The following is a 14,368-nucleotide window of genomic DNA, read 5'->3' on the forward strand; positions in this document are numbered from 1 at the left end:
ATGAGTACTGTACTTTACTAATGCTTAATCTTTATAGATCAATTAATAATTAATTGTGCTTTCAGTGTGCTGAGTACTCTTTTTTTTACTTTGCTTGTACTATCTGCCTTCTGAATAGTCCTGTGAGATAGTAAATTGCTTTGAAAGTGAAGAATTTGGGTGTTTTGATCCAGATCTCTGAATATCACAGGCTCTAAAATGCATTGATGGTACAGTGAACCTTCAGTTTGATGAATCTCTATTTTAACAGAGTTTAGAAACAGTGGCCATTTTCTGTTTCATTAAAAACTAGTGATATGTTTTGCACATGCAGGTTTCTACTGACCTCAGTGCATTTGGATTTTTGGCATTTATGGACCCCTTTCCCTTGTTTGTCCATTAAATTGAGGGTTTGCTGCTCCTTGACTCTTGCATTAGAATTTTAAGATGCTGTTGCTTTGCGTTTCTTAATTACTGATTATCACTTCAAGTCTCTTGTAATAAAGTGTGTGAGAGTGAGAGGGGGGAGTGCAATTGAGTTCTCATCTGTGGATGAGGAGAATAAGATTGGCAATCACTTTGGAGTCTAATGAATATGAACAATATTTTATAAATTACAACTGATTAACGAGTATAATAATGTATAAGCACTCACAAAAAGCTCATTATCCAGACACAAACCTTTGTTAATTTCATGGCACGGTGTCAGCAAACTGTTAGACTACCTACAGCAGTAGTTCCTAGACTTCTACAGGGAAGGAGGGAACCATGTAAGTTGTTAAGGGGGAGAGATTAAAAAAGTATCTAAAAATAGAGATTTCATCCTGGTTTGCGATAGCAAAACAGGAAGTGGGTTATGATCACAATTTTTATATGTTCAGAGGCTTGGGAGAGCCCTGCAGAGGCATCCACAGGTTCCCCACAGCCCCTGGGAGGCCAACACTGCAAATAGTAAGTTATAAAAAAAACACTTTGTCCCCGGCAGTGGCACAATCCTGTCAATTATGTTGCTACCTTTATTCCTCAAGGGACCAGTGAAAGGGCTTTCCCTTTCTGGTGGGTTGCAATCCCCCAGTTTGGGAACCACTGAGCTACAGCGTTCTGTTGGAGTTCTCTGTCCGTTTCTGCTCATCTTCATTTGGCCTCTCTCCTTTTGGAAACCTTGTCTGTCTGCTTTCTTGCCTTCTTTCTGAACTACTTCTCTCTCTAGCCTTCTTAAATCTCCATCTCTTGTGCTCTCTTTCCCAGAAGGTGGTGTCCCTCTCTTCACTGTCCCATCAACCTTGTGGAAATAGGCTTTTTAGAAATACTTTAATAGTTTTTGCTTATGAATTTACAGTTAACTCTGCCAGGTAATCTTTACTTTTGTATTATTTGTTAGTAAATTGGTTGAGTTAGCAATTGTAAATGTTTACATAATGGGCAGCTTGCTTGTACATTCTGAAATTCAAATATGATAACTTGGACCACTACAAGTATGGAATATGTATATACCTCACAGCTCCAATGCTCTGTTGGTTATATGGCTGAAGGCTGGATGCTCTCTGTACAGTGTTCATTTACTGTTATGACAGCTTCTGTTCTGTGCAAAAGTGGCACTACATGCAGACTAAATTGCAGAGCTCTAACTTATTGGCACTCTGGCTTATCGTAACAATTGTGGTATTCCTGTTGGTGAGGGAGAGTGCCAAATGTATATTACACAGAAGGTCTCAGTAGAGATTCTTATTCTCATTTATACTGGCTTCATTATTTTTTCTTAAATTATAGATTGCAGTTTAACCAAACTTTAAAAGGAACTTTCTGCCATTAAAGTCAGTTGGAGTGAATTATTTAACTTTGATTTGTCACACCCTTGTTCTTAGAATCTTGATTTTGGATGCGGTGCATGTCATGTTTTGCCCTTGTGTAAACTGTACATTTTGACATCCATATGAAGTAGCTGTGTGATACAGTTAAGCACTGAAAGATTTTTTTGAGTGATGTCATTAGGTTTCATTTTCATATGTCTGGTTCTTTATTGTTGATATCCCTATAGTTTCCAGGCTCTCAGCTTCTGCTTGTCTCAAAATGAATCGTTTTGAACTATGCCTGCTTAACCTTTTTCCTAGCGGTTAGTGGCCTAGCCTTTGCAGAATGTAGCAGGTAGCTTGTCACTATTAAAAATTGATGCACTGGGAATAGATTGAAATCAAGTAGTTCATGTGTTCAGTTAGTAGCTTGCCTACTTCCAATTCTAAAAGATTCCAAATCTTTTGTGAAGTAGTTGCTGTAACCCCAAAGTTAGGATTACCATTTGATGTGATAGAAACAGTTAGCATTGGTGGCTGTGGAAGGTCATTGTACCATGCATAAAAACAGCAGCTCAGCTGTGCAGGAAGTATCTTTCAGATAACGTGTAGTAGAGACATTTTCTGGTCATCTTCCCAGTCAGAAGTTCTTTTCAATGACAGCTGCTTAATAAGGAAGTGAAATGCTAAAGGAAAATGAGGCTAAACAGAAATTGCCAGTGTTAGAAGCTAATTCCACAAAGTGTTTGGAATCCTTTTGGCTTAGGAACAGTGGTCTCTTGTAAGAAGAAGCCTGGGAGGATCTTCCTCTCTTTTGCCACTTCTGTTTGAAAACACTCTTTTGTACCAGAAGCTTGAGATGGGGGGGGGGGTGAGTGGGGGAGATGTCTGAGTAGTACTAGTTTATTCATCTGCTAACTTCAGATCTTCACACAGGTCTGCTTTCTCTTTTCTCACCCTTCTTAATGGGATGTTTGCTTTTATTTGCCCCAATTCTAAAGTTGACTGGATGAACTTTTCAGGTTCAGAGTTAACTGACAAATGAATGAAGGTAGAAAAGTAATACAATTCAGGGAATAATTTACAATAGTCTTACTTTCAGTTAGAATTTATACATAATTCTGGATCATTGTGTGAGTCTGCTATTTAATGTATGCTTACATTACCGTGCATTAATTCTGTTGAGGGAGTATTAGATAAGCAAGTGTGTCCCAACGGAAACAATAATATTGCATCAAGAGGAACTGTCATTTCACTTTGTAGTAAAAAGAAGTATTTAACTGATATTGTAGAATAATTTCAGAAAAGTGGCATCTGTAAAGACGCACAGTTTGAAGTATTTCGTTGAACAGAACGTTTTTGTTTATTTGTTTTCCCTTCATTCTATAGTAGAAGGTGCTAAAAATATGTAGATAATGAAGTAAACTTCTTATAGCAATGTATAGGAAGTTAAAACTTATGCACTGACTTCCCAGACTGCTGCATCAGCATTTCCATGCAGATGCACAGTGGTGATTGCTGAACACCCCTGCCCCCTGCTGGTCTGCCATTTCTCCCAGTTTGCCATTCAAAGTGGTCGTTTCAGTATGCCTCATGACTTGGGGCCCCCTGGTACTGTCTGCTTTTACACCAGTTGTTCTCAGAAGGACTTCAACATCATGTTTATGTAATGCATTACACAAGGCATATGTTTAAGGCAGTTGGGGATCTCTAGACCATTAACATATTTATACTGTACTATTAATCACTGCTAACCAACCCTAACTGCCTCCTAATAAGTGTTTGCCATGCACCAAAAAGTTCCATCAAATAGGTTTCAGTATGTTTGGGCTTTGTGAGTGTTGGGTAAATCTGGAAAGGAAAGAATAATGTGACCCTTCACCTTCACCAGCACCTTGGCACTACCACCTTTTGTGAGCCGATTCATATGTCAGTTGAGAACATATGCAGAATCTCACTGCAGATTCTGGTTTTGAAGACATTGAATACTTCACCTGCAACCATGGAAGAAAGCCCTGGCTCATCTTTCTGGAAAAGTAATGTTGGGGGATGTATAACAGCACTTCTGTGTTGATGAAGGCCAATAATCCCTCTCCCTCTTCTTGCAAGTACTGGACCATATCCACCTGCAGTATGTTTTGGGATCATGTTGCTGTAGCTGTTTCTATCATACCACTTCTTGAATGGTGGACTTCAGAGTTGGATTACCTTCTGGAGAGGGAAGAGGTTGAGATATGAAGAAGACATGGGTGGGCTCCCATAATGGTATTCTTTGGCAGCTGGCTGGAGTGGTTGGACTAGATTCAGTGATACCAACACATGGACATCCACTTGGCTGCACTACGTATTTGCCCTTTTGAGTTGCTTGTAAGCAATCCTAAATAAGAGGTAATTCTTGTGCTCTTTGTCAATGACCTTCTTTCAGAATCTGAGCCCTCATTACTTGGTGCAATGACTTGATGAACAATACCAAGAAAGATGTACTTTTATTTAAATTTCATTGTTACTTGTATTTCATTTTTGTATTTTATTTATTTCATAATTAATTATAGTTAAAACTTATAAACCATAGATAAGCAGGGAAATCTAATTTCCTAAAGCTAACAAACTCCCTGATTATCTGTCATTCCCCTTTAGAATTTATACCAGGGATCTCAAACCCAGGGGCCAGATGCAACACCAGATGCGGCGTGCCTGTAATTGGCTCACAACAAGCCTCTGGCCCACTTGACCAAATGTGAACTAAGCTGTGCTCCTGTCGCATCTGGAGGGTGTTCTGCAGACCGGGAAGGCCACAAGACAGGTGACATTTTTTGACCCTCTGAAGGCCTCAGGCTTTCTGAGTGTTGGAGAGGCCTTCATGGCCCTCAGAACGTGCTCTGGGTGTTTCCTGTGATATGCTGGTTCCAAGTTATTTATTGCTGTACATGTCAGTAAGCTGTGAGTGTGGGAATGGGATTTCATTTGAGTGTGGTCTTTTTTACTGTGGTGTGTTTTGATGCCTGGAGAAATCCTGGAACTTAGAGGCCTTTTCTTCATTCATCCAATGAATGTATTCATCTCTAATATATTTAAGTTTTATATTTAAAATTCATTTATTTTTCCAGTCCTTGACACCATGCCATATATTTGATGCGGCCCTCTGGCCAAAAAGTTTGGAGATCCCTGATCTATACCAATCCCTCTCTTTCCCCTCATTCTGTGTTTGTGTAAAACAACCTGACCGGAAACCCTCTTTAAAATACAGTAGAACCTCCAGAGTTGACCAGCTCTCTATATTGACCACCTCCATAAGTTTACCTAATTTTCACAGTATGGACAGACACTGCACATACACTGTGAGAGACCAACCTCTCTATATTGACCACATCCGTAAGTTGTATCTTGACCGCTTCGATCATTGCACAGAGTATTAATTTATCCTCCGTAAGGCCTGTGTTTTGTCTGGTTTGTCCCATCTTGGAAAAGCAAGAAACCACATGACAATCCCTCCCTTATGCCTGCTAGCCCATGTGCGAAAGGGTTTTTATAGGTGGGCACACTGTACATAGCCAACAGACCTGCACTGGCTGCTGATTATACCTAGACATGTACCAAGTTGTGAGGGGCATGAGGTTGCTTGTGTATAGTGAAGCCACTGTCCTTTCACTTTGGTTCCCATCACCAGTGCATTACTTTACACTTATATTGAAACACAACTGCTATTTTGCTGCCTATTCTCCTGGTTTGGAGAGATCCTTCTGGAGCACTTCACAATCCCTTCTGGTCTTCACCACTCAGAAAAGTTTAGTGTCATCCACAAACTTGTCCACCTCCCTACTTATCCCTGTTTCCAGGTCATTTATGAAGCTGTTGAAAAGCGCCAGTCCCAGGACAGATCCTTGAGGTACTCCACTTTCCACCTCTCTCCACTTTTTTTATCAATTGCCCATTGACGCCCACTCTCTGTTTCCTGGTTCTCAACCAGTTCCCAATCCATGAGAGGACCCTGTCCTCTTATTCCCTGACTGTGGAGTTTTCTCAAAAGCTTTTAGTGAGGGACAGTATCAAACGCCCTTTGGCATTTAGTGAATCCAAGGAGACCCAGTGGAGGCCAGGCAGCCTAAGTAAAAAAGTGGGGTTTTTTTTAGCTGTTGGGGCTATGTAACATGCTACATGCTATGGGCTGGCAAGGGATAGCATTGATCTGCCTGTCTGCTATGAAACTGTATTTTTTTTTAACTTACAATTTTTTTAAGATTATGAATTTTCAGGGGGTTTTCTAAACACTGATTGTGGGCTGTTTATTCTCTGTCTCTTGATATAGATATAGATGATATAAATAGTAAGCATCACGAAAGGATCAGTTCTCATTGATATTTGCAATAAAACTTTTAAAAAATCCAATATAAATAATAACTTGGCCTTGCATTTGTTGTCCTGGGAGATAAACATGATAATATTTAAATGCCTTTTTTCCCATATGTTGACCAATTTCCTCCAGTCCCTTGGGTGGTCAACTTAGAGTTTCCACTGTATATCATATTATTAGCCTTTAACTTGTTTCATTTCCCATGAAAATAGGTGATGGTAGGACAGTAGATGTCTAGAAAGTTCAGAGACTGCGTGCCCAGTGATCCAACAGCTAAGGGGCAAGAAAAAAATGGCAAGACACACTTTTAAAATGTTACACGTTCCCATATAGATCACTTGTGAGAATGTAACCTGAAGTACCAAGAAATATAATATTGTTGAAATTGAGCATCAAGCAGGGGAATGGGGGGCAGGCATTCATAGCAAAAAGTAACTTTTGTTTCAAGTGAATCAATGTTCTTTTGAGGTCCCCAAAAGGGTACTTTAAGTATCTGGTGAAAAATGAACCTCACCAATATTCAGTACATACCTAATGATTTGTGGGGTATGACACAGCCCTTTGTCAGCTTGCATTAATCTGCACAAAGGATCATGTTCTGAGTTTGATCATATTCCTGAGGCTTGAGTGTACTGTGTAACATATGAAGCAAAAATATGGCTGTTGGAAGAGAATAAAGATGCAGCAGTCCTGCACAAGCATTCTGTATCTCAAGGGAACAATATAGCTAGTTAGGTAGTGGGAGAGGTTACCTATCTTGTTCTTTTCCGTAAGTCATCTTTAGTATTCAGATTGCTATTCTTAGGTTGACTTCCTTCCACCCCTGTCTTGATGTACAACCAGACAGGCAGGCTCTCTGTCTCTCTCACTTTCCTATCCAGTTAAGTAGCTCTTTCAATAAAGTGTTTCCTTTTCTTTATAACTGCAAGCCTAGCAGTGATCTTTTTAGGTCTCCAAAAGACTCTGTGTAAACTAACTATGCCAGCAGTGAGGATATTCAAGAGTGCGTTGTTCTTTTAGCCATTGTCTTTGATAGACAGAAACACCTAGAGCAGGTCCTACTCTGTTAATTCTCAAACAAAATAGTTCAGGAGTGTGAATGTGTCCTCTTAAGAGCAGTCCTCCTAAATACAAGTAGAGCAACACTTCAAGCCATTCTAGAAGTTTGTTGAACTGAAGTAATTGTTCTTGTTGCTTTGTTGCTCACATGCCGAGTGAAATACAATTATATAATCATGATGTTTCTAGTAGTCCAGTGCAATGGGAATTGTATTTAATATCCCCTCTGTCACTTCCTTATTGTTACTTTCCTACACAATCATTTTCTGTTCTACAATTCTTAATGTGCCCTCTTGGAGATAGGAAGTATTTTATAAATGTGCTGTTGTGAGATGGTACAGAGATGGTACTTGTTAGATTAGGAAATGCAGGCAGTAAGTGGGACAGTGGACTGGTACCAAGGAAATAGAACCCATGATGACTAGCTTACAGATCTTGAATCTTGTCCAAGTACATGCATCAATTGAAAATAGCCTGTTCAATGACTAGTTGGTGTGCAGTGAGTCATGATTTTGTAGTTTTTTTGGGTAGTTGTATACCCATGAAAGTTTTATTGTTAAACCTGTGGTTGGCACCAGTTCACATCCTGTTGGCACTTCTTGAAAAGGCTAAATCTTAAACTGGGACAGTGGCCAGCTCTTCCACCCATCTTGTACATGGTGGAAGACTTCGTAGAATATTGTTTTTTAGCCCAGTGCTCTTGAACTTTTTGTCACCAAGTCTCCAAGTAAGGAAAAAAAATTGTTAGTCTCTTCATGTATATCTAACAAATGATTTGGGTTGCAGAACTCTCCTGACTTGGGCAGGAGTAGGCAGTTATAGGAGGTTGGGAAGGAGAGTAGAGCCTTAAACTATTTTTTTTGCAACTTGTGGGAACAACTTCATGGAAAGTGGAATTCTGGTGAGAAAGTGGCATCAATGATCTCCTTGCTGTATGAAACATAAGTGGAAGTATGCAGTCCACACAAATTCCATCAGTTGGCAGTACCTGGCCTGCTGTTTTGAGTTTCACACTAGCTGCTTCTGTCTCCTGTTATGGAGGTCTGCTTCAGCCTTGTAAATCTGTTCCTATGGATTTCAAACGGCTTTCCTCAAAACTTGTAAGAGTAAATTTAAAAACTCTTTGTTATATAGACCTGCTAGGATAGCTTCCCACATACAGTTGTGTGTCACTTAACAACAGGGATACGGACCAGCATCCTCGTTGTCAAGCAAGGCTTGACATTAAACAAAGCCTCTGAAGCTGAGGGCAGCACAGCTCCCCTCACCTCCAGAGGCTTTTCTGCAGGGCTGTGGTGGGGGGAGACTGGGAGCTTTGCCCCCTCGAGCCAGCAGTTTGTCCCCCCCAGCATTTTTCCCAGACCTGTCCTCTTTCAGCCTCTTGTCCTCCAAATGCAATTAAATGTCCTCCATTATAGCTTGTGTTTCCTGAGAGCTTAGCTCCTTCCCACAGGCAGCCTCCTCCAATAAGCTCAGACAGCTGTTGCTTAGTACTCCAGCTTAGGGGCCAATCATAGCTATCCCTGATAGTCATATGACACGGGAAAGGAGGGCATGAAGAATCCTGCTGAGCTGAACATGCTCATTCTGGTGCCCTCCATCTTTTCCCTGGGAGCTGTATGGCAGCAATCATGCCCATTGCAAGGTCCTGGAGGTTACTGCTGAGCTCTGGTCTGGCGTCAGTGGTGGGTGAGTTGAAGCACTTTTTGCAATTTTTTTTTTCATGCACAGTAGGAAGAGAGTAAAAATTGCAATTGGCTGCACAGAATGATTTAAGTAGAATTACTGTTGCAGGTAGGCTCCTTTTGTTCTTGAAGTGTCTGCTTTGGGTCTGACCTAATGTGTCTTATGGTCAGTAATAGAACAACTAAAGGAGGGTGGCCCTTCAGTGTATGCCTCTTTTTCACAGAAAAATGATGAAAATGGGAACTGCTCTGGAGAAGGTATTGAGTTCCCAACAACCAATCTTTATGAATTGGAAAGCAGAGTACTAACAGATCATTGGTCTATCCCATACAAGCGGGAAGAGTCTCTTGGAAAGTGTCTAATTGCATCCACCTATCTAGCAAGGCTGGGTAAGTTGCCAATTTCTTCTTTTGTTTGAAGCAGAAAGCTTTTGACTGTTTCTGGCGACATAAATGATAGGGAGTTCTCTTTGCTTTTTTCTCTCTCCTGCCCTCTCTTCTGCCTGACCCCCAGTCTCCATTCTCAACTGGATGTATATGGAGATAGGTTGCTTCCCAGGAAGGTATAATGCTGCAAGACTTTGGCTTCAGTGGTCTATTTAAATTGTGCGTATAAGGGAACATCATCTTGAAATTAGAGCAACGTGTTAGTGTTTCAACTTGAAGCACTAGCAGAGTTATCTACTTCTGCCTCAGATGGTGGGAGTACCCAGTGTGCAAAGAAATGTCTATATCTTCCCCGTAGGGTTTGACTGTAAGCCCCTTAAACTAGTCCATAGGTTGAGGATCCAGTCTACTGTATGTATGATTCCATTAATCTTTTTCTCCCTCATATTTCTGCCTGGGTACTTCAGATGTTGAACAACACTTGTATTGGTGATATAGCATGCCTTCTCTAATTCCCTAATGCAAAAAGAGCTTGCATTTGTGCTGTTTTGTGACTAGGGAGCAGTTTGAGAATCTCTGTGTTGAAAAATTGGTCTGCAATCCCCTTAGGCTCTTGGAACTACTTTGGTAGTTCTTTGATTCCTGACATTTTATCTGCAACAACTCAGTTTTATTTTCTCCTCCTCTCCTTTCCTGTTCATAAAATAGTCTGACAAGCAAAGTGTTGCTGCTGTGCTGAACTTTAAGAAATATACTATCCTTTCACCCATTTTCATTAAAACTATCTGGGTTTCTTTACAGTGCAAAAGAAAGAATAGAATGACATTTGTGTGATCTAACAAATGTGACAGAATAAGGCTGCTTTGGGTTGCACTACAACTTTTTGCAATTCACTTTTTTCCTTTCTCCCCCTACCCTTGAATTAGGACTTTCTGACTCTGATGAAAGCTGCAGAAGATTTATGGATAGATGTATGCCTGAAGCTTTTAAAAAGGTGGGTTGAAGGGGCGAAAAAACTCAATGTCTACTAGTGTGATTAAGATAAGAGGTGTGATCCTATTCATAGAAAGATGGATTACCTCATCTTGTGGTTTTCTCGTATTTTAACAAGTAAGGCCAGTTGAGTATTTGGATGGAAATGAAGAGTTGGGGAGAGCCAAGTAACACAGGGGAAGGAGTGTTGTTATTGTTTCACTAATATACAGACAGTTATATAAGTACTGCACATAGAATTTCACTTTTGCAACAAGACTTTCCTGTACTCTTCTTTTCTCTGTAATTTCATGTCCCCTCTGAAAATCTGCTCTTGATGGTGGGGGTTCCTTCAGTATTATATAGGATGAAATTGGAAAGGGGCTGCAGCAAGAGGCAGAAACTGAGGGGAGTGCTTTGTGTCACCAGAAGTGAATTCATTTCACTCAAAGCACCTTTGGATGCAATCCACAGTTAATATATCTTGGGGCACAATCTTATGCATGTCTATTCAGACATAGGTCCAATTATAGTACAATGGAATTTATTCCTAGGTATGCATAGTATTGCAGCCTTAAAACCGCCACCCCTTAATTTTCAGATACATAGAGTAAGAGCTTAATTTTATTCCCCTCTTTTTTGCACTATATATTTATTGTGTAAAATATGGCAAAATTTGGAACGAACCAAAGTTGGGAAAAATTGTCATTGGCTAAGGCAGGATTATCAGGAGGTAGTTTGAGGAGATTTGCACCGTAAAAGCAGTTCTCACTTCGCCACTGGAAACATCCTTATCTTCTTGGACTTTATTGAAGCTTTTGCTTTATCTGAACATACAACAGCTAAAAATTGAACAAAATTGAAGAATCTCAAAAAGAGGAGGAAAAACCATACAACAGGGGTGTCCAAACATTTTGGCAGGAGGGCCACATCATCTCTCTGACACTGTGTTGGGGGCCGGTGGAAAAATAATTAATTTACATTTCAAATTTGAATAAATCATATATGAACGTATTAGAGATGGAACTTACATGAATGAATGAAGGTCTTATAATAAGTCAAGGACTATAAAAGGTCTTGCACAAAGCAAGACCAGCGTTTCCTTCACTGCCACTGCTGCATCACAGACATGAAACAGCAAGTAGTAGAGGGAGCCCTTGTCCCACAGCTCAGGTGAGAGGTCAAACAGTTGTTCTCACACTGAGAGCAGTTGCATCAGGCCAACATGGGATCCAGCAAGTCTCCAGAGGGCCAGAGGCTCACTGGAGACTGGGGGCTCCCCATGGGCCGGATTGGGAGCCCCCAAGGGCTGCAAGTGGCCCCTGGGCCGGGGTTTGGGCACCCCTGCCATACAAAACTTTCAGCTATTCTTATGAATTTCAGACCTCAGTGTACTGTATAAGTAAGCTATTGCTAAATAGGCAGCTCCAAAATAGTTTTCTACCTGAGACTAGAGAAGTGTTTTTGTTTGTAGATCTATGCCAGCATTTTAACGTATATTGTTTCTTTGCAGCTGTTGACATCAAGTGCCGTTCATAAATGGGGCACTGAAATCCATGAGGGAATCTACAATATGTTGATGCTACTAGTAGATCTTGTTGCAGAAAGAGTGAAGCAAGATCCTATTCCAGTTGGCCTTTTGGCTGTGCTTACAATGGTAATGTAATTACTTGATATATCTCTCTGATATGAACTTGAAGAATGAAATTTCTTGAATACATCCTATCCACATAAAGATTGATAATTCTGTATCCTGGTTAACATAATTTATAACTCAGTCCAATCCTAACCAACTTACTGGCGTTGATGCATTCACACTGCACACACTGCATTCTGGGGGTGGAGTCACGGAGGCTTCCTCAAGGTAAGGGAATGTTTGTTCCCTTACTTTGAGCCTGCATTCCAACTACCTTGGTGCTGAAAATTTGGTTAGGATTGGGCTGTTAGTGAGATGGCTCAGCTGACAAGCCATAAGTTGCAATCAGCTAATTCATCTTCAAGACCCAAGTTTCTAAAATGGAGTAAAATATAAATGCAAAGTGTTCAGCTTCTGAATACTTCACTGGATGGCAATGAATGGTGATGTAATGTAGTTGCTGATTATAACTTCTTGGTTGTTGTTTTTTACTTGAGGGGTATAGGGAGTGGCAAACTAGTCCTAATTTAAGGACATTAATATTTTCTTGATTTTGGGGAATAGTGGTTTATAGTATTAACTTATCAAATGATGAACATGATTTTGTTCAAAACTTGCTTTTTTTGCTTCACCAAACTCAGAGCCTTAGGCTCTTTAAACCCCAGTCCCCAAGTGGTGATTGGATTATAAAATACTAAGCTACCAAAGATAGTGGTGTTCAGGACTCTAAGATCAAAACACTTTATCACTAAAATAAAGTGAAAGTGAACAGTATGTAGAGTTTAAAATATAGTGGGCACAAAGTATCCTCAGGGATCTGTTCCAGAACCTTCCATGGATACTGAAATCCAAGGTGTCCTATGCGGCACCACAATTGCACTTACCTGGGAGGCTGCTCCCTGCCCTCCAGAGGTTGTGTGTGATTTACCCATGATTCAGAAGGCCTCCCGGATGCTTCTGAAAGGCACTTCTTTCTGGCAAACTGGAAGTGCTTTTCAGAAGCATCAAGGAGGCTTCTGATGTGCAGGAAGGTCACATGTGACCTCCCCGCCCCTCAGAAGACTGGATGCAACTAGAAGGCATGTCCGGGATGTCCTCTGAAGCCCTCCAACCACAGGCTTGACATCTGTGGATATTCAAATCTGCAGATACTGAACCAGCAGATAAGGATGGCCCACTGTAGTGCCTTATTGTAACTGTTTTATGCGCATAACTATAGACAGACTTACACAATTGTATTGAGTTTCATTTGCATTGGAATGTCTTTGTTTATGAAATGTATTTACATTTGTCGGCTAGGTAAATTGTATGGTTCTGTACTGATAATGACATCTGTCCTTTGTTTTATGCTGGGTGTTGTACAAAATATTCCAGTTTTTGTTCTAAAGGTCAAAATTAAGGATTATGTTAAATCTCTGCAATGGAATATGAAAGAATGTCTCCTACCAGTCTTAAATCCAAATGAGCATATGATATTATTCAAGAAAATTCAAGTCATGACATACTAAAAACATAGATTGTTTCTCAGTTATGAGTAGATGTAGCTAACATTGGAAAATGTTCATTCTGAAGCGCTGAACTGGTTGCATGCTAGTTCTATAGACACTTCTTTTTTCTTAGGAGGAGAAAAATAGATGATAAACTATTATGAATCACCACCACAAACAGAACTGTTTTGCCTTGAAAATTGCAAACTGTGTCTTGTTTTGTTGCTCATGTTTTTTGTGTTTTGTGTTTGTTTTGGTGCATCTAGGCTCTTAATCCGGACAATGAGTACCATTTCAAGAATCGGATGAAAGTGTGCCAAAGGAACTGGGCAGAAGTATTTGGGGAGGGAAACATGTATGCTGTCTCACCCATTTCTACTTTCCAGAAGGTGAGTAAATGTTCACACTTCCTCTTCTTGTGAAGTAATATGGAATTTTCCTTGTATTTTAACAGTTGGGGGCTTGATTTAGTGTGAATGAGAGACCTGGAATAGATATGGCTATTTTCTAATGGTGGTATCCAACAGAGCTTCCAATTTGTTTCTTGACCAGCAACCTTTGGAATAACTATTTCTGCTGGTTTGTTGGTTAAAGAACTCTAATTCTAGCCGATAACCCAGTGCTCACAGCCAAGTCATCTTAATGGTGATTACACTGCAGTAATGCTCTTCAGACAGGTCTTTCTGTGGTTTTAATGATGTTGTAGACTTCTCACTATCAGTCCTTTTCAGATGTGGGTAGTGGCAGAGCAGAAGTGATAGCATTTCCTTTGCTTTTTGCATAACTAAATACAGTTTCAGTCATGGGACTTCTAGACATTTTCACAGACTTCAGTTTCCTCATTCCTAATACTGAATTTCAGTGCAAGCATTCTTAATGATGATGTGCTCCAGGATGGGCTGTAGATATAGCTGCTTCTGAGTCGGCAACCAAAGCCATTATAATTATTAAGCAAAAGGTGGGAAGTGGATAGTGCGAATGAGAACATCTGCACACTTCTGAAGAGTTGCTAACAAGGAATT

At 40.3% G+C, this 14,368-nt stretch overlaps 1 protein-coding gene across 1 annotated transcript in view; it reads left to right on the top strand.

The window, feature by feature from the left end:
• The window catches only part of USP24 (ubiquitin specific peptidase 24), a 98,534-nt gene that overhangs the window by 7,013 nt on the left and 77,153 nt on the right, over window positions 1–14,368 (top strand). The window contains exons 2-5 of the mRNA XM_066622857.1: window positions 9,089–9,254; window positions 10,178–10,245; window positions 11,737–11,880; window positions 13,613–13,735. Coding sequence (XP_066478954.1) covers window positions 9,089–9,254; window positions 10,178–10,245; window positions 11,737–11,880; window positions 13,613–13,735 — 501 coding nt within the window. The remainder of the gene's footprint in view (window positions 1–9,088; window positions 9,255–10,177; window positions 10,246–11,736; window positions 11,881–13,612; window positions 13,736–14,368) is intronic.

This window comes from Tiliqua scincoides, chromosome 4, assembly GCF_035046505.1.
Source record: "Tiliqua scincoides isolate rTilSci1 chromosome 4, rTilSci1.hap2, whole genome shotgun sequence".
In the NCBI taxonomy this organism is placed as follows: Eukaryota; Metazoa; Chordata; class Lepidosauria; order Squamata; family Scincidae; genus Tiliqua; species Tiliqua scincoides.